A 27209-nucleotide genomic window follows, 5' to 3' on the forward strand; every position below is an offset into this window, starting at 1 on the left:
AATATTTTTACCTTTTTTTTTTGTCTGTCATCATAAGAAAAGATATTGTACAGTTCTTAAAAGTAGCATACTTGGATCAAAGAAATGTGTGACTGAGATTCTAAGACGTAGATATTTCTACATAGAAAACAGCAACAGACTATTTACAAGAAATTAAAATATTGCGCTAATATCAGCAGGGATGGAAATACTTAAAAAGTTCATTGGGAGCCATGATGGTTATAAATTTGACCAACTGCTGGGAGGGAAGATTTGCAATATTCAGGACGCTGGCTGCCCCTTCCTGCTCTGCTGGGCATATTTTTCTGATTTTCATCTCATTAACAATGAAGCAGCTCAAATAATTAGAGACGGGTGATTGAACTCCACCTCGAACGCATGTGAAAACAGAACATGACTTTGCTTCTTTCCTTTCTGTGACTGGTGGTTTTCCTCCTTTAGCTCTCATCTCTCTCTGCAGCAGCTCTGCAAGCGCTGAGTTTGTGCCGTTCCACCGTTTTCTCTGCTAGGCCTGATGAATATGCATCCCCTCCTTCCCTCTTGGCTTTCACGCCTGCATGTTTCTTCATACTCACAAACACACAGAGCACATTGCAGATGTTTGCACAACAAACATTCAGAAATCCTACAGACTCATTGGCTGGAAAGTCTGTCAGATGAAGAAAATGCCACCAGTTTGGTTGTAATTTTATAATCCTACAACTTTAGCATCGTGCAGAGCAATGATAGCAGGCAAAGTGATATATACATATTTTAAATTTTGTCAGGGATTGTAAATAGTTTTGAACATTTTGCTTCTTTTTACTGTGAACAAATTTTTTTTCCCTGTGGGTTAAGTTGTTCTCTATCCAGTATGACTGAGGTTTAGATATATTGCATTGAAGGTAAAAGTTTTTGCCTTCAGATGTTCAACCCTGCCAGAGGCAGACCCCAAAAGGTTTGTAACTCTAAACAGAAACGTGCAAGACATTTTTAAGATTTAAACTTAGAAAACTTGATAGTTTTCATTCACCTTTAACAACTATTTTCCCGTTGCAACATGAAAATAAGAACAACATCCTCTTACTCATCCTTATTGCATGAATGGTCTTGGACGTTGTAACTTTGTCAAGCATTTTCCGTCAACTAGAGCAACACAAAGAGAGGCGTATTTAATTTCTCTGGAACCCTTTCCCTGTAGTTTTGTCTCTCACTCTGCCACATCAGTAAGAAAGAAAAAACTCCCACGACAAAAGCATTCAATAAAAACTCTCCTTCATTAGCTTCAACTAGTGCTTCACCTTCAGAGATTCAGATGCTCATGGCAACAAGAAGCTCTGTGGTATTTGTAGATTAGCAGCTAATCCGTGTGAAGAATAAACCTTTTGAATCCATCCCTCTCCTGGCCACTTCATGCTGCCAACAAAAATCAAACCACGCTGCTTTGTTCTCAGTAATAAGTCATTGAGGGGAGACTCTAAAGTGTTTGTATGATCACAATCATTGTCTGGCTGCTAAAGGGAAAGTACTGACTGCTTTAATCTCAACATGACAAGGCTGAGCGGTCAACAAATCCAGCTGTGGCTCCCCGACGCGCGTTCAGAGACAGCCGTTCAGAGACGGCGGCCGCAGCGCCGCTGCAACTGCAGCCTCGTTCGCCCAGCACCAACCTGAGCGCCACTGGACCCCAAATGGGTTCTCTGTTATTTATTACACAGAACAAGCTGATACTTAAACTGAGCAAACAATTACGATGGATCAAATTCTGCTGAAACATGCACAATTTGACTGTCCAGAACTTGGAACTAAAAATAAGCATAGATCCAGAAAATACAGCAAGTCTAGGATGAAGACTATTGACAGGTAAGATAAATGACATGGAAAAAGGGGTAAAACATAAGAATTTGAACATGAAATGACCAGACAACTGAGTCAGAGTATCTAGAAATGTACAGCTTCTGCACTGTGTTCCTGATCTGCTGGTGTCAGGATCCATCAGAAGAGGTCAAAGGTGGAACAAACAGCAGAAGTGATGGGCGGCTTGTGAGGTCTCAGCCAACAGGTGAGCTACAGGAGCTCAAACTGCTGAATACATTAATGCTAGTTCTAAAATAAATAATTATCAGAGTAGACAGTTTGCATCAGAGTTTGCTGAGTCAGCAGAGACGGGTCAGTGGAACAAGATGGTTTGGTTTGCTGAATCATGTGCTAATCTGTGTGTGTCGTTTATCACAGGTACACATGATGCACCGTTGATCTCATTTTAATGGAAGCACTGTTTTGCTGTGGCCTCTTTCAGATTGTTTGGGTATAGAAGAGTTTGAGCTCTTGACTTGGCCTCCAAATATTCCAGATTTTTCAATCCAGTGGTGAATCTGTGGGATTTGTAGGACAAACATGTCCAATCCATGGAGGAGATTATCACAGACCGAGGGTCAGCGACCGACGAGACAGTTTTGTGTTGGTGAGCCACAAAAGCAGCATTACTTCCTGAACAAAACTTTAACATTTCTGAGTTTCAAAAGTTTAATATTTTCAACATTTGAAATTCAGAAATTTCAGGATAAATCTCAGAAATTTTCCAGAATATTCTTTTTTTCTAGAAGAGCCACAAAAGCAACGCAAGTCTGAAACAAAACACGGAAATTTCCACGTTTGTTTTTTTTCCACCATTTCTGATCTTGAAATTTCTGACAATTTTTTTGGTCATAAATTCACTTCCCCTTTTTTTGTCTACAGTGGCCCTAATACGCCGTCATACATTAGATGTTAGTTAGACTATTAGTATTTTTTCTTCTGTTTTTTTTTTTTTAATTTATAGTAGGTGTATTTTGGGAAATGTTGCAGTAGAAATGATCTCTTTATAACCGAGCTGAATTTTTATTGTCAGATCAAACTTCCTAATAAATATCATCCAAACAAATACATGAGGGAACTATGATTAAGTAGAAAGTCTTTAGTGTTTTACATGTAAAAAATATGAGCAGTGAAAAAAACAACATATATGCGCACATTAATCAAACAACACCCCAAGCAGAGCATGATCACAGGGATAAGTGGAGATAATGTGGACTAAGTGATAAATATGAGTCACTCAAACTGGAGGCTACTGTGAGCGGGGGCGAAGAGCCAACTGTGGCATCCAGGCAGAAGCGTTCTCCACTCCGCCTCCTCTGGCTCCTGCACACGCAGGGAAAGATCCATCCGAGGCTCAGGATGAAACACAATGTTTCGCCTCGATTCTGAGGCGGTGCTGCAGCCGTGACAGCCTCAGAGTCCGGCTAGCGCCCCCGCCACCGGCAGCAGCAGCAGCAGCGCTGCAGGCGCACCGAGCGGACGCATTGCTGCACTTTACATCTTTCTGGGGTTGCTCATTTGGACGCCAGCGCCCCACAGAGACAGTCGACCGGCAGCGGGTGTCCTCTCAGAGGACGGTGTTGTCCTGAGAGCTCAGACATGCCATCTGTCTCTGCTGGAAGCGTCGCTGTCTGGGCTGCGATTCGCTGCGCTCCTTGAGGGAATCAAAGTTGGTGCAATGGAGACTTCCGGGAGTGATGCTGCTGTCACATACTTGGAGAAAGCTGATGAGAGAGATGGATATTATGATCTGGAGCATCTCCCTCCACTGCTGGAAGATGAGGTGAGGTTGTGGATTTGACTGGAATTGGTTTTTAAGGTGTGATGTTATTTACGACTAAATAACAAAAAAAAAGTATGTATGATACATCATGGATAAGTTAATTTATGTAAGTGAAACTCACATACATGAGTTAAAAACTGACTAATACAATTTAAGTGTTTATTTCTATTTTGGATATTATAATTTACAGTGAAAAAACAAAGATCAGAAATGATTTTTATGACCTACATAACCAAAGAGGAGGACTACTGACTTGACCAGAGGAGGCATTGCTAAAGATTCTGGCTATTTATACAGCATAATAATGCAAGCATGTTAATGGGAAGGAAGGAAAAATATGGCAGAAAAAAGGTCACAAGCAGCAAAGATAACCACCACATTGAGAAAACTGTTAGGCAAAGCGCTGTCAGGAGTTTGGTCGGGATCTGAGCTTCAAGAGCAGCGATGCACAGATGTTCCCAAGATATGGGCTGAAACTCCTAAACCTGTCAGTATCACAGGTGTCTGAAACCTCCCACTCATTTACATCAGGTGTTTGGAAGCAAAAAGGCATTTTAAACAAACCCAGCAGGGGTTTGGAAAACACCTTCCTGGTGTGTTTTTGAGCACTTCCTGTTCCCTCTGCTGACAAGCTTTATGGAGATGTTGATTTCATTTTCCAACACAACATGGCAGCTGTTCTCAGTACCAATACTTACGTTGATGGTCATGGCAATACTTAGCTTGATTGACCAGTAAACTGACCTGAACTCTACAGAAATTCAATAAATTATTGTACAGCAGAGAGTGAACAGCATGTAGACGAAGTATATAAACTACATAAATTGACATATTTTCTTGTACTTTTTAATTCACCTTATCTAATATTTCAATTGTCTGAAAACCAGAATTTTGGGGTTTCAGTAGCTGTGAGTTACACAGCATGTAACTGATTCAAATCTAAACTTTTTGTGTGAATTTAGAAACTACTTACAGCACATATGGGACAGTCTCTTGCTTCACATAAAATTGGCTTCAGCAGCCAGAAAGGACTGACATTTTACACCAAAGTCAAACACCTTCTTGTCCTCAAAAATCAGCAAGTATGCTAACGGTTACCAGTGTAAGCCATTAATATGTTTATTTCTGTTTTATGCAAACCCTTAAGGACAGCAGTAGGGATCAAACATTGTCATGTTTTTCCTGTCAAAGTGTTTCCTGTGTTTATTCAGGGCTAATGTTGGAACCAGCTCTATATGGGTTCAAGAAAGCAAGCCAGCTTAGGACTGCTTTATTTGTGGGGCTGTGTAATAATATCAATTTTGCGATATATAGCGATATTTTCTTTGCTAGAAAAAAATCTATATTCAACCACAAGTATCGTAACATCCAACTGTCACCTTGCTCACTCACTGCTTGCTTCGCCAGGAGAGTGATTAGGTCATCAGGCTTAGAGTGATTCCTTCAGATGTTAAGTGAAGGTTAAAAAGGTATCAAACTATTCAGAGCAGGTACTTGGTGCACTTTATTTACTTTACAAATGCATGTAAGCTACAGTTTGTACTGTTTCAATTAAAAGAAACATGTTTTCTCACCACTTTGTCCAGCTGTCGACTTTAAGTCTGTGTCCAACCAGAGCCAGGTATTGTGCAGTTGGTGCTTTTAATCAGTTTTCAGTTAAATTAATTCAATCCAACTCTATAACAGTCACAAAATGTCACTCTGTCTCTCTAAAATCTTTCAGAAAATCGCAAAAGTGTATTGAATTGTATCGTTTGCTGAATGTTGCAATATATATCGTATCATGAGCAGAATATCCTGTATCGTATCGTATCGTATCGTATTGTGAAATTATTGTATCACTATAGCCCTATTTATTTGGCTATTTAATCATCTCAACAGTAAAAGTTTGAAAATGCAACTTCTTTTAAATTTTTTTATTATTATTTTGTACAAGTGAAATGAACCAAAAGATTGTGTTGGGATCAATTTAACCTAAATATAGTCTTAGGAACTCATGAAGAGAAAAACAAAGTATTTTCCTCTGTTGGGATAGTTCAGGGAGTAAACTATCAGCTTTGCTACTCATTGAACTTTCACCTGCTTAATTCAGGACAAACTTTAAGAATGTAAAACTTCATAACTGGCTTTGTGTGGAAAACAATGACCCTCAAGAACGCTGACCTTTCCCTTCCTCTCACTCCCAAAGGTCAAAGATCTGGAGCGCAGCGTGAGGCTGCTGGGAGCCTTATGTAGGCTAACACATTTAAGTTGAGCAGGCTGAGAGAGACTAGTGTTCCCCTGCACTGTCCTCATGGGAAGCTATCTATTTCTGGTGATGCTGCTCCTGCTGCTACCGCATGAAGTGGTTCATCTCTGCCCTGTGATTTCTCTCCACACAACTTGATCACACAAATTTGGCATTTTCTAACAACCTGCTGCCTCCTGTGAATATGTTAAATATTTATTTCTAATCAAATGTTATTCATGGGACTCCAAAGGAGACCTGCAATGTAGGTGGCAGGATTTTTTAAATAAAGCCCACTAGTGAGATGCTTTAATTGTTTGTCTTGGAAAAAGTGTAAAATTCGTGTTCAAGTGCTGGGTGGAGGATTTGACAGTGACTGCTTCGTGACACACTTTACTCTCCAAACATCCACCCCGGTGTCTGAGTGACGGCCAGCCTTTGTGTTCTGAGCCTACAGACGATCCTGTAATAATCAGACTTCTGCATTATGCTGGATGCTGCCTGGGATTTCTGGGATCACTGCGCCTGCCAGGGTAAATGGTGCCATTTGGTAATGGATCACAGATGATGCAGCGTGTTCAGTGTGGGTGTGTAGATAGTGAGTGTGTGCACTTTATGTATGTGCATCATTTTTCTTAGAAGAACAAATATTGTCCCCTGCAGAAAATACTCGATTTCCTGCATCTGGTTTCAAAATTAGGTCATTGCTTCTAAGTGCTCTGTGTATCTTAGAGAGGTGTAAGCACATATATTTCTGTTAATTGCGATCTTTTCTGACTCTAGTGTTAGCACTTTTTGTTTTTCGTCAATTTGTCAGAGGTAATTTACAAGAAAAATCTTCTTGAACATCATAAATAACTGAAGTGATAATATTCAGTCACAGTTTTTGTTATTTCTGAGACAAGGAGAGATGGTGGAACTAAAAGAATTTGGACAAACATCAATGGAGTGATGACACCTGAGCACAAAGGCTCAAAATATATGAAGTAGTTATTCAAAGAAAAATGTATTTCTAAAAACCTCTAATTTAAATTGGTTTTGTGGCTTCTTACACATATTTGCAACACAGAACAAGATGAAGTAGGTCCTCTACTTTACCTAAAGACAGTGATTGTTGGATAAGGTCTGCATTGAGTCTGTGTGCTGAATTAATTTGTGTTACATTGTGATGGTCTTGTTGTTGCTCATATGGTTCACATATGTAAATATTGGCTGGGAACAAAGTGTTGGCTAGACGGCAGCTAGCTGTGGCTGAGTCAGCAGCCAGACCATGGAGGTGACAGGGTGTTGGTTGTGCTGCTTCTCCCCATTGAGAGTACCCCCCCGCCCCCTAACAAACACACACACACACGCACACACACATACGCACGCACGCACCCCCCCCCCACACACACACACACACACACACACACCCATGACTACATGTTGCTGTAGTGTTTGAGCCAAGTGAATCTGTACTTGGACTTCTGACTACTTCAAACCTTGATGTGACGAGGTTCAGACTTATGGAGTTTGAGTGGCATGACAGACGGTGTCCTGAGGTTTGACGGCTGCATCATTATAGTACAGCAGAAGTTCCCAAACTGTGGGGCGCGCCCCCTAGGGGGCGCCGTGCCATTGCAGGGGGGGCGCGGGGAAGCCGTCTGGATGAAAAAAACAAAACATGAACGCTGTATGCGCCGGGTTTTTACCTTAGAATGGCCAACTCTCTGTTATTTCTGTCAATTTGATAGAGTAGGGGCTTCCACACTTCCCATATCTGTGTCCTCTGTCACTTTTTTCAGCAGTTAAAACTGTTTCATCCGTTGTGCTAACCTGTTTTTCCGAGCCGCCTTTAAACGCAACATGAGCGCCTTGACGCTCGCGCTGGGTTTACACCTGTGCGGCAGTGAAGGAGACCTGCTGCTGCTGCTGCTGTGCGGAGCTGCGCAGGTGTGTTTGAATCATGGCAGCAAAAGGGCAAAACGCAAAGAACTTTTCAGTTTTTCCCCCAAACTAACCGACTGAATTGAGTAAAACTGCTGGATGCAGGTAAAGTTAGGTAATATCAATACAGCACATTAAGCTTAACAAGTAGCCTGTAGGCTACTGGTGTTGTTGTCTATGTCTATGCTTCCTAAAACAGCTGAGTAACGATGCCCGCAGTAACAAGAGCAGAAATGACAACATTTACCTAAATGCTTCCTGAATTTAGCATACATTAACATTTGTTGATGATGTGTGAATTAATGATTATCTGAGCTCACCGAAGTGCTATTCAATCCCTGTCTAGTTCTCAATGGACCCAAGTCTCCACCTTATTCTCCACGTTTGAACTGCAGACTTTTCTATCATGACTTTCGACTTTTAGATGTCTTGGACGCCTTGAGCTGGTTTGATTTCTTTTCTAAAACAAATGTCATTTAGCTGTACATAACTGTTTTATATTGGGCCTGTTTGGATTTATATGAAAAAGCTCTTTAGATGTTGTGACTCCCCCACCGTCCCGCCAAACAGACAGTATTATACGCTTAGTATCCTTCAGGAATATGAATTTAAAATAGGAGAAACTAGATTTAAATGAGGTGCAACTTTTTTTTTATACTGCCATTTTGTTCATCATAGCGAGGAACTCAATTATATAAGAGGCTCATCCTCCTATAAATGGTGAAAACATAATAAAGCTCTTTGGATACTCTGGCTCTGATTCAGGTTTCTGGACGTTTCCCTGGCAGCAACAACTTCTGGTTAGGTGCATCGTAAGACTGTAATTAATCCATCTATTCTATAGTGCTTTCAATTAAAGTCGATGACCTTTCTATTTAATTGAATTAACAGTTTACTGTAAAAATTTAGTCTCCACATTTAAAAACAAAAAAACATTTTCTAATCAGTAGTGTAAAAGTCATTAGAAAAGACAAATGTTTCTGCCAAGAACAAATCCTGTGAAATGGGGCATTTTCTGAAGTTTTGAATAAGAATTTAATTTGATTGTGCATAAAACGACTGAATACTTAAAGAAATAAAACAAACTCGTTTCAACCTGACATTTTTTGTTCATTTTGAACTGTCCCATGCACTGCTCAGACAGAGTTGTGGTGTTTGAGCCCTCATGCTCCCTGTTCTGCTTTTGCAGAGACTAATATCTCCCCAGTATTTAAAAAACCCACGTATAAAATGACCTTTAGCCTCAGCATCAGTCTGGATCGCAGAGTAAAAAGCGTCATAGGTTTTAACTTTCCAGTTTTTGGTCTTCATTTTAGTTGAATTGATGGGTTGTATTTGAGTCGGCTCTAATGAACGGTTTAAAGCAGTGATTGCCAGGAGCTGCATGCCCTGCTGGATGCTGTTCTTTCTTTATTTACCAGAACATTCTTTACCTCCACAGGAAAACGTCTCCCTGGCCGACATCCTTTCTTTGCGGGACAGCTGCCTGAGTGAGGAGGAGGTCTGGGCCGTGTGTGCAGAGTGTGTTCTGGCCCTGCAGAGCATCAGACCCTCCCACCTCTTCTACACCCTGTGTATAACACCAGACACTCTGGCCTTCAACGCTCATGGGAATGTTTGCTTCATGGAGCAGCTAAGCGGTGAGGCAACAGAACACATAATGTTTTTGATTTTCTTTCTTTTTTTTGTCATATTTCTGAAATATTTTGCATGCAACGCTCTTTGTACTTATTTGAAAGATACTTTCTTTGGACAGTTTAAGTTTGGAGGATAAATCCTACACACATACTAGATATAGCTTCCAGTTGTAGTACAGCCAATATGTGGGCTGCAGAATCCTACGTGCCTGTTAGTGCATAACACTTATACAAGAAGTAAGCTTTATTCCAATATTACATAACAGACTTGATCAGAAATGCAGCAATAGAAACTCTAAATCTAAGTTTATCCAGGTTAAAATCTAGTTTTTGATTGAAGAACAGTCTCAAAATTAGTTTACCAATTTCACAACATATGCAAAGTTTTTTAAATGAACTTCCAGATCACTTCCTGTGTTGTTCCTGTTTATGTTTCAGCTCATTTTATTTTTCCTCTCACATTACGTACATCAGCACATCACACGTGTTACACTCTGCTGCTCCATGCTTTGCTTCCAGACATCAGAAATTGATAAGCATTGATTCGGTGAACGTAGGTTGCCATGGGAATCGTTGTTGTGGCAACCGTTTCAATAAAGCCAGCAGTCATGCTGCGTTGCTTAGTCATCTATTCATACTAACACACTGCTTAGCAAAGATAGTACCTGTTAAACTAATACATCACACATCCTGGATGCAATACATGCACACAGCAGAGATCGTTTGAATATCTGGTGCTCTAAATTATTTAGTGTTGACCTATTAGAACATTTGCTTTTTCTGTCAGATGTTAAAGAGGAGAAAGTCATAATAACATGACTTCTGCTGCATTGTTTCCCTTTGTGTCCGTTTAGTAGAAATATCACAAAGCAAAAGTTATCATTCTGTAATTTTTCCTTTTCAAAGTTGTTCCAGGGTGCAGTCAGCATTAGTTATATATATGTATATATTTTTATGTGACAGGTAAAAGAGCGTAAAAGAAAAAAAGAAAATGCAGCTGAAAGTCACTGATGAGGGAATATGCCAAGTTTGTTCAAGTTTGTAACACCAACCTTGAGCATAATTGCACAACACAATCATTCAATTAATTAAGGTAAGATTTGTATATTGCAGCCAATGAGAAGGAGGAAATTAAGAGGAAAGTTATCTAAGAGTAGCTTGAATGTTCAAAAATCCAGCACCCAATTAATGGACATGCACCCTTGTCCCTAGTGGGGTCGGGAGGGTTGATGGTGCCTCTCCAGCAAGCGTCTCCGTCGAGAGGCGGGGTCACCCTGGACAGGTCGCCAGTCTGTCGCACCCAGAAGTCATATTGAAAGTAAAAAAAAGAAGAAAAAACACAGGAAAAGAAAACGCATATTGTAATCTGATAAACTTTATGCTCACAAACAACACCAGATAGTCGTCTCAGCGGTTATGTAGCTGACTCCTTAGTTGAATGTCCTGCCATAACTGTATCTGTATCCATTTCCATCTGCTCTTGGTTGTTTTTCATTTAAACCAAAACTCCAATCATAATCGTTATCACAATCAATGGCCGATTATTCTCTCCAATAAAGAGACTGTTTTGGTTCTTAGGAGAATATCAGTCCTCTTTTTTCTACATTTTTGATATTTGTAGCAAAGTGCTAGCTGCATCCTTTTTCTGTAAATGATCTCAGATGTATTCAGCATAGAAATATTTCTTTTGTCAAGAAAACAATCTGGTATGTGATTACATTGAGGCGTTTGCAGATGTTGGACATTTGGAAACACATTTGGATTGTAACAGTAGGGACCCAAGAAAACACAGAAATGTTCACTTTAAAATGACCAATATTCTTTGAACACCCTAGCAACTCTGACCTTGGAGGCTCCAGATTTCCATTAGCTCACCACTAAGACATATCAGCACGATTCATTTCAGCTGATTAATTACTGCAGTAACACCAGGGAGGTGGCGGGATGAGTATGTGGGCGCTGCGGCGCTGTTCACATCATGCAAATGGAGTCAGAGCAACAAAATGTCCTCGTAGTCATCATGCAGAGAGGATAACAGATAACTGTTAACTTTCCCCATGAGACTTGACATTGCAAGCTGTTCCATTTTGGATGAAACTCCTACCGGCGGAGCGCCGTGGGAGATCTGATCGGGAGAGTGTGTTGAATCTGGTAGATTGCTCAGCTCATCCTACCTGTTGTGCTAAAATGCCAGAGGCACACATGACTCACACTCCATCAACCTGATATAAACGGCTTCACGCTCAATGACTATTTTTATTTCTCTTCTTTGATGACTATTGCAGCGTATTACAATTTTTTTCCTAGCTACAGTGGTTTTACATGTGTCTTCCACTACTTCTTACACAGTCACGTTCCTTGAAGTGAAAAGCAGATAAGAGCGAATGAATGGAGAAGGAGGAGAGGATGGTAAAGACTTGAAAGGAAAGGAAGAAACATGAGATTACTGGGAATGTGAAAGCAAAGATTATCTTAACTGGTGACAAAAAGAAGAGAAAGAACCAAAGGAGGAAACTGTAAAGAGAGACGGAAGGGGAGGAAAAACTGGAGAGAGAAAAGATTAAATGTTTTTATGAAAGAAGCTAAAACTATAAAGTTAAAGAAGAGAATTCTGGGGAATAAAACATTAAAGTCAAATGAAAAATGTGAAAGAAGAGTTTCTGCTCTTTGTAGCCCAGAGCCGAACTCAATGACCCACTTTACTCCCTGTCATTCTTTCATATCCTCCCTCGTTTCTTCCACTGCTCTCATGTCCTTCTCCAGTTGAGATGAGGCACAGAGAGCTTATGCACCTGTATGCTGCAGCAGGTCTGAGCTCTGACCCACTTCAGGAGGAGGATGCACCCGATTCCTGCTCACCCCCTTTCAAATTCTGATCCCGGAGATTATCTGGAGATTATCCATCACACATGAATTATGCAAATTGAGAGAAGCAGCTCCCGTTTCATTGGACTTCAGTGGCTAAATAAGCACATGCATAAGTCTAAGAGTTCTGTATTGTTGCCATCATTAGTTGTGAGAAGGGAACAGGCCAGGATTTACATTCAAAGATGCCAGTTCTCCCCCAGATGTGATGCTGCTGTGCAGCAGAGTCCAGACATGCGTGACAGTGACGTTTCTGGATGTTTTTGACCTGCAGATGATCCAGATTGCTCCTTTGTCCCTCCGGAGTTTGACAACACGGGCAGCACATTCGAGGTAAGAGAGATGTGTCGTCACAGCACATCATTCTCACGTAACTCACAATCAGGTGCATGTTTTGTAAAAAATTTTAACGAAAAGGAAATAGCTTCTTTAAATATAAGCTATCAGCCATTCACCTTACTGAGGTTTATTTCTTGCATTTCATCTAAGCTAACCTTAACCTAGTTTCTCTGCAGCCTAATTGCCTGGAATGTTTTATATCACCCGGTCTATTTCTTCTGTATCATTTCACTGTGGGATTCAATGCAGCCTTTTTATGTAATCAGCTGCTTTGATGCTGAGAGGGTCATCCCTGTTTTGCATGAGCATTACTCCTGTGGGATCACAGTGTTACTGCAAATCCTCCGCAGTCTGTCAATCTGTTCAGTTTGAGTTACGCAGCAGGAATATTTATCGTTGTTCGCAAACACAATTTCCAGCCTTGGTTGCTCCTGCAGGTTCAGTTATTGGAAGTTGCAGCACAGACCAGAACGGCTTTATACATAGATTAGATCAAAGCAACATGAATCTGTGATTGTTACAGTTTGAAGTCACTCCAGACCAGTGGTTCTTAACCTGGGTTCGATCGATGGTCTCAGGGGTTCGGCGGAGCCTCTGCCGCGGAGGTAAAGACACACTTGTGTAAAGTCGTGATGACGCCCCGCTTTGCCATCACTTGCTCCAGAGGATGAAGTTACATTGCTTAGCTAATCAGTGCAGCGGAGGAGCCCTGATTGAAGGAGTTCAACTCTCAGCATGGACTTGAACTTGTGTCTTTAATTACTTCAGCAAAACTCACAGTTTTTACCAAATTCTATAGTCTAAATCTGCTCCTTAGTCGCATCTTTTTGGGGTTGCTACTGCCTCTAGTGGCGTGGGGGTGGTAACACAGCTAATATAATTATATTACTAAATCAGAATACCGCAAAGTATTTTGTGAGTGGGGGGTTGGAATAAGAAGGGTTCGGTGAATACGCATATGCAACTGGGGGGTTCGGTACCTCAAAAAAGGTTAAGAACCACTGCTCCAGATGTTGAACTGTAACAGATCATAAATTAATTTCGCCAGATCTGGCATCCTGTTCAGCTGTTTTAATAATAAAGTTTGCACTATGTACACTAACAAGCATAAAAAAATCAGTGCAGTTTCTTTCAAACTTATCTACAGTTAATGGTAAACGTTCTAGAGAGGTTGCGATTGTCTGACTTTGTTTCACAACAAAATGCTGTCAAACATCCTGAAATTACATTTTCTCATCCTTGGGAAAATAGCTGCTGCATTTGAAATGTTCTTTTGTTCCATTCAATCTGCAACTCTTCTGGTTTCGAAAGAGAAAAAACGGAGTTTGCGTTTGAACATCCGCTCCCAAGGTCAACACTTTGTGGAGGAGTTTTTCTTCTCTTCTCTCTGCAACAGTTGCAGCTGCGAAGCTCCGTAGTTCTGTCTCTAAGTTTGGCTCACAAAACTTCTGGGATTTTATCTCTTTGCTCAAGGAAATGTTACTGCTGTTCCTTCAGATTGCTACAGTTTCTCTTAGGCGAGTGTTTGAAATTTTATAACCCAGCCAGCCTTGTTTTGTGTGTTTGAGAACTTTGATACTTTTCTATTTTCATGGTAGTAAAATTAAAAAAAACACACAAACCACAAAAGAAAATCAATGTGAACTGAACTTGGGAATCATTTTGAGATGAAGATGAGATGAGAAAAGTCGTTTCAGCTCATCTTGTTAATCTGTTTTAATGATAATTAAATATTATCAGATACTAGTTGTCATCAGGAAAATGGGTTAAAAAGACTACGTCAAAGCTAAAGGAGTAATCTTATAGACTGGAATGTTATACCAGTAATGTTTGGATTAAAATGAATGAATGAATCTGCGAACACTGAACCAACAATAAGCAGGAATCCACTGTACTTCCTTCCTCAGTTACAAATAAAGTCTCAAACACAGATATTACAGGCTGTTAAGCTTGAATGACTGACCTTCATATCAGGGGTTTGTGAAAATAGCTTTAATCTGCTCCAGCAGACAGAGTCATGCTGGGAGTCATGCTGTCATGATAAACTTCACTTTGATGAGAAATGTCCCGTCGCTTTGATGGCGTGAGATTTCATGCTCTTTTAAACATTTGCAAAAAATGCCATGACCATTGTTTTTCACAGCAAACTAACATTAACAATGTCAGCATAAGCAGGAGGTGTTTGTTTTAAATCTACTGACGGTGTCATAGCCTTCTTTTATCAAAAGGAATGATACATGACGTATGCCACCCAAACCTGCAAGAGGATTCTGCAATATTCAAATGTTGGTGCTTCTCTGACTCTGGCTGCAGGGCCACATTTTCTCTCTGGGCTCCACACTTTCCGCTGCACTGAAATTTGTCATAGAGCCAGAGCTGGAGGCTGAACTGGGAGAAGAACTTCAGAGTCTGCTGCAGCAGATGCAGGAGGAGAAGCCTGACGACAGACCTGAGCTGGAGGTGCAAAAACACTGACAGAGACGGGCTGACAGATCAGATGCCTCACTCTAGCATCAATGTCCGAATTGCATATAAGAACATGAAAAGTCAAAAGTGTTATTGTTGTTGTTAACTTCAGTGAAAATTGCATTTTTGATTGATGAGTCTCTACTGATCCAAGATGAAAACCTTCCTTGTAGTCAGTCTTGATGAATCACTGTTGTCTTTAAAACAGCCAGGAGGTTTTTCATTACTGTGAGTTTTGTTATTTTATTGCTTGGTGCTCCTTAGCAGCACCAAGTGGAAATTAAACGTAAGTGCAAATCAGTTTGATGCTTAAAGAGAGATGGGGAGGGAACTTTTTACAGCCTGGTTCTGTTTCAGCAAATCAAGAATCCAAAATTAAGCACATTTGAATCACAAAATAATCTTTAGACTACGTATTATAATAAAAAGGTAATTAACTATTGTTATTATTTGCCATAAGCTGAATGGACTCTATCTTGGTAAGCAGTCCAGATAAAACTGAAGTATGTTTTATCAAATTTCAAACGGAGACTATCAATTTTATTAAAAAAAAAAAAAAAAACACAGAATAAATGTGTTTTTCTGAATGTTGCAGACTTTATGATGCGATTCTCCCACAGGATATTCTGCTGCTGGCTGAAGAGCAGCTGTCTCAGACATCTTCCGCTACCGTGTGCCGGAAGTTATCTTCGATTGGACGAAGAGTGCTCTCCATTGAATCAGTTTCAAATATTCAAGGTTCTTATATTTATTATTCCAGGGTTTTTTGCTGCCCAAAGTGATTTTCTGGCCTCTGATTTGTGTCTTTGTGCATCCGCAGAAGAACAGGAGGAATCTGTGGAGGAAAAATGGCATCATTCCAAAGCCAAATGTCTTTTGAAAAGACTAAACTCAGAGGATAAGACCAAAGACCTTTCTGACACCTCTGGGTCAAACAGTGTGTCCAGACAGCAGGTAGCAGTTTTTGGTAAAAGCTAGAATGATTTTAAAGGAAACTGTGTCTTTCCTATAATGCACAGCCACTAAGTTCAGATTGTTACCAAAATGAGTATTTCATGGGCATTGTGTACTTCTATAGAGGCACCAATAAGGCAGAAATCTGTTTTTCACAAGTTCATGTGATTCTTGGAGGCTTGTGACATTTAAATGATAAATTATTGCACTCCAAGCTGGCTACTGTGTGTTTGCCTTGATACCACAAACTTCCTTGATTTTCAGCTGCAAGCTAAGTTAATCACATCTACATGGGTCCTTTCCTCTCCAGGAAAACCAGGCTGAAACTGACTTCCTTAAAAATGATAAAACATTTATCATTTTATCAAGTTGCATTGCAACTTTGCCATGTGCAAGCAAGAGATTCCCTCTTTTATTGTGAACTTATTACTTTGTTGTTAGTTAATTCATAAAACTCACCGATTCTCTTAGTGGTGTTGCCTAGAAACTATTTATTTCATCTGTTCAGAACAGCTGAAATGAATGATAGTGCTCTCCTCCTGCAGGTGTGTGGGGCCTGGGATTCCTCTCTATGGGCCGAGGATATGGAAAGCGGTGAGGCAGACGGCATGAGTCTGACAGATGAGATGGATTGTCGGTCTTACAACAGCTCCCCAGTGAAGAGGAGATCCCAGCAGAAGTTCAGAGGAGCAAGGGGAGTCCTTAATCGCTCCTGTTCGGTGCCGGACTCCAACAATCCCCCGTGTGTCTCCACTCCACCTCACGGAGATATCAGCATTCCTGTTTCTGACCTCACGGAAATAGGAGCTGATGAACATCTAGACTCAAAGTCTATGTGGAGTAACAGACTGGAGAGACTAAACCGGGGGAAGTCCTGTGAGTCCTACCCTCACTGTAGAACTCAGGATCAGGAAGATGGATCACAAGGAACCCATCGTGGAGACTCTTGCATAGAAGAAATAAATATTCAAGACTGTGTCCAGCCCATGTCACGGGGATGTATCCAGGACTTGGTCGTCTCCTGTGCCTCCTGTCGGGAACTGGAGACGGCACAAAACTCTTTAGAGGATGAGAGCGCGACAAAACCCAACATTTCCCTTTCCTATAACTACATGACCAAAAGCATGCTGTGCCTGAACGAAGAGTCTCAGGATGAGGTTAGTCACTTTTACGATAAGTTTTCACTTTTCTGAACCTGATGTTGCTTCACTGAATCTACTCACATATGTTTTAGACACTTATTTAGTCTCCTGAAAACGAGGCTGTTTGAACAAAGAAAACCCTCATCATTATGATGCATGCACGTTGATTACATTGCAAAAATATTTTTACATTTTTTCATACTAAAACCAGAAACTTCATTGTGTTTTGTTAGGAGTTTTTGTGATAGACACAACAGAAAGTGGTGCATATTGTGAAGTCAAAAGAAACAAATTGACTCTAAAAACATATTACAATTAGGGATTTTAGTCTTTTGGGATATAGGCTTTCATTATACAGACTAATTTTTTGTCATGGATAAATGTCCAATGAAGAATAGATAGACTTTGGATGAACTTTTCCAGGTTTTACTGCAGATTCTCTGTTCCAGTTGATCCTTTCACCACCAGGGTTTAGTAATGAGCATTTAGCCAGATTTAAGTGTTAGTTTTCCATGAAGCATTCTGCATGTTACCTAACCAATTCTTCTTTTAGCTTCTTTTACATTTTGTTATGTCCGACACGTCAGTAATGGCAATCTCTAAAAACAGGTACACACCGATCTGTATTGAACTATCCCCACCAAACACATGCAAGATTCACTGAAGCTTGAACATCAGATAAAATTTTTTTTTTTGCAACCTGTCCATTCAGAACCTCTTACATGACACATATGCTAATCCTCCTGTTAACTGGACCTGCCAGACCAACAGGCTGAACTCCTCAGGTACTAAGTCATGGTTTTCTGTTTGTTCTCGTTTCCTGACCAGTGGATCTCTCTCAGGGAGCTGCTGACTCTTTGTGGACGGAGGCTTACGGTTAATGAGCTGTGGGCTTTGTGTTACACCTGCCTGTCTTCACTGCAAACTTACACTGACTTTCCAGGTGATTATTTTCCTGTTTGTGTTAAATTTCCAGATCTTTCAATGACAAGAATTATGCTCCAATGCTGATTCCATCCTGACATCTGAATCTGCTGATGTGATCTATCACACGCCCATCTAGGGACAAGTCGTGCAAACATGGGGCTGCTGTTCTGTTCAGTCTGTCTATCTGCTTGTGCTCCTATCAAATAAACTTAAATTACATTACATTTTTCTAGTTTAACGTTGAGCACCATTATAGTCATTATGTCGTACAAGATAATATTCATAAACCACACAAGCACAGTAAACTGTACCAGAGGTTGGTGTGATTTGGGCATCAGCCTTTGGTTGTATTTATAGCTGCCGGATTGATAAACTGAAACTTATTTTATTGTCGTTGCACAAAGACATGACTGTGAAACTGCCAGTGAAATGTTACTAGACCACCAGACCACACAGGGAAAAAACATTAATAAAAATAGTAAAATAAATTGTGTTGAAACAAGACTGTCTGATGAATTCAGTCTGTAGGAGGAATGGCAGTCAAAAGGAGAATGATTGGTTCTTGTTCTCTCTTCGTCTGTAGCCTATTTATGCCTGGACACAGTTTATGTGAACTGCAAAGGAGAAGTGATTTTTCTCAAACCTCAAACCGTCGGTAGGAGTAATACTGTCAGCTACTCTATGATTCTTATTTTTTCCACTTGTCTGGAGGTCGTTCAGATGAAATGCTGACTTCATGCGTCTTCTTCACAGAATCCCATGATGGTTTTTTTCTTGCACCTGAGTATCAGGAACACGGTATTGTAACTGAGAAGGTCTGTCTGTCTGTCAGAGCTGGTTTTACCTTTTTGTACAATTAACTGGTTATTGGCTCCAGCTGAAGATTTTTATTTGATATTTATTCATCACTTATGTGTTCTCAGGTCTGTGTGTATGGGGTCGCTGCGATCCTCTGGGCGTCAGCCAAGTTCAGCTTATCACCAAATCAGAAGCTGGCGATGCCTCGTAAGATGAAGAGACTCCTCCTGGAGATGGCTAAGAGGACTCCCATGGAGAGGCCAACCATCGTCATGGCAAAAAAGGTTTTACTCGGAATAATGATTGTCCTGGAGCCACGCAAATGTTCTCTGAGCTTGAAAAGCAAGATAATGTTTTATTTGACACTGTGAAACAGTGTTTCAGGAGATTATTCTTACATTTATCTTATTCTGCTTCTATTTAACGTTAAGCTGAATCATTTTTTACACTAACATTTACTCTAAGCCCCTAAAAGTTATTGTAAATAAATGTAAATGCTTTTTTGGATAATATATATGATGTGAAAGAGGTCCATTTCTGGTTGCCAGTCTTCAAAATAAGAAATACAAAAGAACATACATGTCATGTAAGGCAGGTATGTAATAATCTCTGATAAATGAGTAAATGACTGACATTAAACAGCTGTTCCTCCTACGTTGCTCATGTCCTGTCTTAAATTTAAAAAAAAAAAGTAAAACTGGAATTGTGATGAAAAAGTCATTTTATTTTGTGTCGGGTTCAAATCCATCTTGGTTAGCAGTGGAGCATATATTTTTAATCCTCTATTGTTTTTTATTTTCCACAGAGCTGCATCTGTAATCTTTCTCGTCAGGGGATTAGCGCTGAGACTGTCTGGGGGAACCTCATCAGCAGAGTTCACCCGGTAAGCTTTTCTGCAACTTTGCAGTTTTATGTGTTCATTTCCTGGGATTATTTGAACCTCAGAGTCAGAGTTATCTGTTTTGTGTCATTAATTGACAGCGTCGTTCTTTATTGTCATGGTGTCTCTTTTTTCCAGCCAGCTTCAGAAGGCCACAATACTGAAGATTTGAGTGAAAGTAATAATCAGAGCTCAACTGATGAGCCCCGACCAAACAGTGGTATGACGGTCCTACTTCAGTACCAATGACCCTCATGCAATATACAGAACTTTGCGCTAAAATGCAACAAACCTTTACAGTGTCTTGCAAAGCTGTTCCTACCACTGGATTTTTCTTCACATCATTTTAGAACGCGACAAATTTCAACCTTTTTATTTTGTGCCTCCTTTATTCTGATACCCCTAATTAAAATCTGGTGCAGCCAGGGCCTTCAGAAGTCTGTTGGTTGTAAATTGACAGTCCACTTGAATCTCAGCATAGATTCGAAGGCCTCAGAGGTTTGTTAGAGAATCTTAATGAACAAACGGCATCACAAAGCCCAAGGAACATAGCAGAGAGGTTAGAGAGGAAGTTTAAATAAAGTTTGTTTAAAAAGCAATTTCCCAGTCCTTGTACATCTTAGAGCTCTGTTCAATCCATCGTTTGAACTTAGAAAGAGTGTGACACACACGTACCTCAACGTGCAGCCAAGGAGATAACATGTAGAGGAGAATCCTGAAACAAAAAACACACTGACTCAGCAGAAAGACAGCCTCAAAAGACCTAAGTCCAGATGAGAAACTGTGTTGATGTTCGCGGTTGTTGTCCATCTTGTCTTACTGAGTTTAAACGTGTTTGCAAAGAAGAATGGGCATAAAATTTCTCTTCTAGTTATGCAGAGCTGGTAGAGACACACCATAAGAGACTGGAGCTGAACAAAGTGATCCAAAGACATCCACTCAGAGCTAAACTCAAAAGCGTGCCACACAATTTGTATTTGTGAAAAAATATATATTTTTGTGTGTTTATGTGCCAGTTTCCGTCAGTCTATCACATGAAATCCAAATAAAATACAATGAATGTGTCCTACAGTAATGAAATGTAAAAATATTTGGGGATAAATAAAAGGTTTTGCAAGACACTGCATAGCAATGTGAGCACAGCAAGAAGTTTGTTCTGGCTGTGCAGACATTTCTCTGTGTCGTTTGTAGTTTCTTTTTGCCTGAAATAAGATCATGATCATTACCATGGCAGCAGATCACCCAACACATTTTAAAAGTGTTATTTGTACATGAGCAGTGTGCATTGCATGAGACAATATCACTGATATTGTGTCTGGGATTGTTGTAACCACGTGTAGGCTTTGTGCCCATGGCCACTGAGAGCCGACTGGCTCCTGTGCCTGGCCCTGTTCCCCACAGCTATCCTGAACTCCAGCTCCCAGAAGCCTTCACTTCCACCGCCACACACTTCACTCCAATCATCCTGACCAGTGAAAGGGAAACAGAGGAGGAGGAGACCCAGCATCTGGGATCTGTCACTGTAGGGTACGACATCAGAAATATATTGTGTGAATGTAATGATAATCTACTTAAATTTGGTGCAAACTTAACTTCATAGCAACCTTTGTTGGAAAGAAAGAAGACTAACAACACCACAACATGTTCAGAACTTAACTAGATTGTTTCTTTAGCAGGACAGCAGACAGACTGACGAAGAGCAGTGTTGGTGCTGCAGGAAGCTGCCTAGATGTCCCTCCTTCTAAAGCCAATCTGCATTCAGAAGAGCTGACTGAGTTTCACACAGTCATGAGCACCTCTTCCAAAACGTCCAGCACAATACCCGAAGACTCTCCTTCAGCTCTCTCTGATGTTTCCCTCCTTGAAGTCTCCCTTCCCAGTCTCTCTTCCCCCTTATCCACTAACCTCAACAGCTGTGGTATTTTCAACAATTACCTCTTTTGGCAGGATCCCGTGACAGGACATCTGTCCTTGGTGCCCGTCAAGGTCAGGGCTCCTGAGTCTTTACAGGGGTTGGACATAAACCCGTCTTTGGTCCCTCAGTCTTTGCTAGGCCTGATAACAGGTCAGGAGACCGACCTGTTTTTTGACTCTGTCAGTGTAACCGTGAGGCCTGGGACTCAGGATATATTTTATTTAAGTGGTAGCTCCACAACGTCAGACGACTCTCTGGATCGTGCTTCTCATCAAACGTACTGTGGAAAAACCGAAACCAAAACCCCAGGTGAGAAGAGCTCTGCCTCCAGAGGTCAGCCTGCCCTGCAGGACGTGATCGACCTGCTCAAAGGACACTTTTCAATTAAGGGACATTTAGACAATGGCCGTCAAGACATCATGATGGGTAAGAGCAACACACTCCTTCTACATGGGGAGAAAATCGACACAATATATTTGTGTATTATTGCTTCATTAATAACTCTTGAGATTAAAATGATTTCATTTTTTGCACTGTCAAACTTCATCAATTTGAGTGTCTTCCATTGACTATATAACTGTACAATTTGACATTTCGGAAATAAATTTGCTTGATGAAAACACGGCAATTTCAAACAAACTAGTTTGTTGATATAAAGTTTTGGTGCTAGAATGAGTTTTTTTTTTTTTTTTACCTTATCAAAGTTAGTTTATCTTGCAAAACTGAAATGGAAGCACTTTTTTTGCATCACGAGTCACTTGATCGGCAACCGGATGTTGCACACTTTGGTAAAGGAAACTCGTTTACAGTAGCTGATATGGTCCCTGAGCTCCTCCTGTGCATTTCAGCCATGTGGATGTTTTACCTCAGTGATTCCTTGGACCATTTTAACGAGATGCTGAACCTGCACCCAAAAAGATCTGCAGCTTTAGTACTTGAGTCATTTTGCCTTTACAATTTGACTATAACTTAAAATCCTTATGCTTTTGATGCTTGCTATGCATCCACTTTGAGGACAAAATGTGCACCTGCTCATAAATGTATCCCACCCACAAACATCTGTCCAGTTTGTCTGTTTGGTGCATACCAGCAGTTTTACATTGTTTCATTGTTTTCATCACCTTTATGTTCCTTTAATCTCTATTACCATTTGGACTAAACTTAAAGGAACTACTTATTGAACTTTTTAGTAATTTTCTGTGTGAAAATAAAATATTTTTTGTATTTTCCCAGGGGAATACCTTTTCTGTTTGAAGGGACTCCGGTACCGGCAGTTTGCCAGCGTAGTGAAGGAGAGATTCTATGACCTGCACTGGGACGATGACTTACTGGGCGTGTTGCACTGCCTGGTGAACTACAGCTGTTCAACACTGTGAGCAGTTCTTTTTTGATTCTCTTAATACAGTTATTTATTTTGTAAATGGACGTTCGTGTGGCCAAGGGCACGCTCTGCTTGCATTGCTCTCACTGCTTTCTTCTGCTCTGTTGTCTCTGTGAGAAAAGCAGGTCACAGAGTCTCGATTGCCAACAGCTTCAATAAGCCGATGAGTCACTAATTCTGATACATGAAAAGTTATTTATTATAAAGCATTTGATCTCCTCCCACCTATAAACCATGTGAGAAAATTAGTCTGCTTCCTGGTCGCAAATGTTGTTTACATTTTTTCTTTTTTCACCAAAAACTGAAATATATGCATTGAGGTTTTGTCTGATAAACCAACACAAATGAGCACATTCGTATGATGCGAAGGAACAAATGTTACACTATTTTAAATATTTTGTGAATATGAATCTGGAAAACTGCTATACATTTGTATTCAGGCCCTTTACTCTTGTATCCCTAAATAAAATCTGCATGTAACTTAATCTGAAATAGAACTGAGAACTCAGACAAAAATTAGCATTAATGCCATGTTATAAGTCCAAAAAGACGCCATTAATGACCCTGAAACTGACTTTGAGCTGTTTTGAGGACTGATGAGACAAAATTGGAAATTTTTGGAAAATGTAGTATATCAGAAAACTAACATCATGAGAACAGTGTAACATCTGGGTCTGATTTAATTCTGTAGGACCTAAATATGGAAGCTGTAATTGATGGAGCCCTGAGTTCTGCTCTCTACTAGAAAGTCCAGAAGGATAATTCTCAGGCTCCACTTCATTATGGACCATGCAGCAATGATCAGAGTTACACTAGCAAGTCCACATTTAATCATATACAAAAGAAGCAAAGTGATTATTGTGTTGTGCGCTAATCAAAGCAGGGAGTCTAGGGACTTAAATCCAATTGAAATGTAGTAGTGTAATCTTAAACAGGCTGTTTGTGCTTTAAAATCCTCCAGTGAGGATTAAACAATGCATTGAGCCAGAATCCCAACAATAGCTACTCATTTTTCACATGGGGCCAAAATGGTAGATTTTTTTCTAGGTAAGTAAAATCAAATGCATTTGGTGTTCACTCAGGTCGTCTATGTATGATATCAAATGTGTTTGATGATTGGAGATTTTTAACTGTGACAACAAAAGCAGACACAGAGGAAATTTGCAAGGGGAAAATACTTTTACCCGACATTCCAGATCTAGAAATAACACCATGAATCTGTGTTATCTAAGTATTAGCCTGTAAGCTGCTGCCACACGTCAGCAATGGAGTGTTTCAAGGCAATTTCAGGCTTGCTGAATGTGCCTCATCATCTAAATGATGTAGAAACGGATAGTAAGATTATTCACAGTCCCTCAAGTTTCTGTGAGTGATCCTTATTTGCTCAGTTGATAGTTTGTGTACTACCAACGTAGACCTTTGAGTGTGTAACCAGAGATGATATCAGGATCAATCGATAGAAGTAGCTAAGGTACAAGTAGATTTGTGGCAGATAAAGTCTGTGTGTAGCATCAGGCCAAAGAATCAGTCAAGAAGTCAGGACCGCTGTTTATCAGCCTAGACATGCTGCCAAACTCCATTCCACTCTGATGCTGCTGATAAGCTTATCCACTCCTTCTAGTCCTGCTGACATAATCCTGCAATGCACTTATCATTGGGATTCAAAGCAAAACAATGCAAAAAGTTTTGTACTTCCAAAACCATGCAGCCAAGGTCCTGAACAGACCGCAGCACCCCCATTATTCCCTCCGAACACTGTCACATCCTGTATGCCTGGATTGTGTACAAGTTTTATCATCTCACCTTCCATGCAATACTTTCCATCATGCTCTGACAATCTCACATTCTCCTGCCTCTTCTATAACACTAGTATTATGATTATCAACAAGTTTGAGCTTCACATCATGTCATAATGTTAGTCCCCTCAGTACAATATACCTGATTTTCATGCATGTTTGAGAAATCCTTTAATCTCCCCTGGTAGCCAAACAAGTGCATAGCCAAGCGCTGCCTTGTGCACCAAGCTCCTCCTTGCAGCTGCAGTCTCCGGTCCAAACTTCCACATTACAGAGCCTCTCAGCTCCTGTAGACTAGCCACAGCAATTAGCAAACAGCTAGTGTAACTGTGAGTCTGCTGAGCTATCATATAATCTACATCTCAGTGAAATGCTGGTGAAAATGTCAAGGCCTTGAAAGAGAGCTTTGTGTGACGATGTCCTGAAAGCAGAGTGTCAGAAAGAGAGGGCTTCTTAAAGAGACAGATGCCCATTTCAAGGCGTTCAATTGCAAAGTCAAGTTTCTTTGAAGTCATGTTGATATGTGCAGCATTTTATAACAAATGAAGGTAACATAGTTACTTGACTGTGCTATAAAATCCTATTTAATTGAAGTTTTGCATTGTGTCCTATGGACAGCAAAAACAGTTAATACACAGATCTAAATATTTATTCTGAATGTATTTCCTGTGGGTTTACACCAATGAAACGCACAAAGACAATAAAGCCTCATTATGGAGGTAATACATAGCATTTCACACAGAACGCAATTAATACAAGAACTAAAGTCAGCAGTTTAAATTGTCTCTATGGTAATAGCGTGGTGTTTAATTTCCGGTCCACACTGGACACACACTGGACACATACATAACCTACTGCTTGCCTTGTCACTCATATGCTGAGGGGAAGGAAGCCCCTGGCCATTGGTGGAGCTTAAGTGTGTGAATGCATACAAACATGATATGCAAAAGACAAGCAGAGAGATTAGCCTCTCAGTTCCTCTGACTGCTTTTCATCCAGTGCTGCCATGGTCTGTGCTCAGGCAGCGTGCTAAGAGACTCTTTGATCTGCTGCTTAGGACGACACAACGGCTGTGGAGGGAGATGGACAAGCTTTACCTCTGGTGTATGGGCCCCTGTAGAGGGAGAGATGGACAAGCTTTACCTCTGGCTGTAGGCTGTGGAGGGAGATGGACAAGCTTTACCTCTGGCTGTAGGCTGTGGAGGGAGACGGACGAGCTTTACCTCTGGCTGTAGGCTGTGGAGGGAGACGGACGAGCTTTACCTCTGGCTGTAGGCTGTGGAGGGAGACGGACGAGCTTTACCTCTGGCTGTAGGCTGTTGGAGGGAGATGGACGAGCTTTACCTCTGGCTGTAGGCTGTGGAGGGAGACGGACGAGCTTTACCTCTGGCTGTAGGCTGTGGAGGGAGACGGACGAGCTTTACCTCTGGCTGTAGGCTGTGGAGGGAGACGGACGAGCTTTACCTCTGGCTGTAGGCTGTGGAGGGAGATGGACAAGCTTTACCTCTGGCTGTAGGCTGTAGAGGGTGATGGACAAGCTTTACCTCTGGCTGTAGGCTGTGGAGGGAGATGGACAAGCTTTACCTCTGGCTGTAGGCTGTGGAGGGAGATGGACAAGCTTTACCTCTGGCTTTAGGCTGTAGAGGGTGATGGACAAGCTTTACCTCTGGCTGTAGGCTGTGGAGGGAGATGGACGAGCTTTACCTCTGGCTGTAGGCTGTGGAGGGAGATGGACGAGCTTTACCTCTGGCTGTAGGCTGTGGAGGGAGATGGACGAGCTTTACCTCTGGCTGTAGGCTGTAGAGGGTGATGGACAAGCTTTACCTCTGGCTGTAGGCTGTAGAGGGTGATGGACAAGCTTTACCTCTGGCTGTAGGCTGTGGAGGGAGATGGACGAGCTTTACTCTGGCTCTGCATACCAGCAGTTTTACATTGTTTCATTGTTTTCATCACCTTTATGTTCCTTTAATCTCTATTACCATTTGGACTAAACTTAAAGGAACTACTTATTGAACTTTTTAGTAATTTTCTGTGTGAAAATAAAATATTTTTTGTATTTTCCCAGGGGAATACCTTTTCTGTTTGAAGGGACTCCGGTACCGGCAGTTTGCCAGCGTAGTGAAGGAGAGATTCTATGACCTGCACTGGGACGATGACTTACTGGGCGTGTTGCACTGCCTGGTGAACTACAGCTGTTCAACACTGTGAGCAGTTCTTTTTTGATTCTCTTAATACAGTTATTTATTTTGTAAATGGACGTTCGTGTGGCCAAGGGCACGCTCTGCTTGCATTGCTCTCACTGCTTTCTTCTGCTCTGTTGTCTCTGTGAGAAAAGCA

The 27209-nt window shown here is 40.9% G+C and overlaps 1 protein-coding gene across 1 annotated transcript in view; it reads left to right on the forward strand.

Moving 5' to 3' along the window:
- Positions 1-3068: 3068 nt before the first annotated feature.
- kndc1 (kinase non-catalytic C-lobe domain containing 1) overlaps positions 3069-27209 on the forward strand; it is a 52800-nt gene continuing 28659 nt past the window's right edge. The window contains 16 exon segments of the mRNA XM_081616251.1: positions 3069-3619; positions 9214-9412; positions 12549-12607; positions 14927-15073; positions 15700-15817; positions 15900-16033; positions 16579-17190; positions 18004-18118; positions 18686-18757; positions 18856-18917; positions 19026-19184; positions 19706-19783; positions 19919-20000; positions 21121-21307; positions 21457-22121; positions 22929-23067. Of these exon segments, the coding sequence (XP_081472377.1) occupies positions 3515-3619; positions 9214-9412; positions 12549-12607; positions 14927-15073; positions 15700-15817; positions 15900-16033; positions 16579-17190; positions 18004-18118; positions 18686-18757; positions 18856-18917; positions 19026-19184; positions 19706-19783; positions 19919-20000; positions 21121-21307; positions 21457-22121; positions 22929-23067 (2933 nt within the window). The 5' untranslated portion in view covers positions 3069-3514.

The sequence above is a fragment of the Poecilia reticulata genome, chromosome 15 (assembly GCF_904066995.2).
Source record: "Poecilia reticulata chromosome 15, P_reticulata-male-v2, whole genome shotgun sequence".
Taxonomy (NCBI): domain Eukaryota; kingdom Metazoa; phylum Chordata; class Actinopteri; order Cyprinodontiformes; family Poeciliidae; genus Poecilia; species Poecilia reticulata.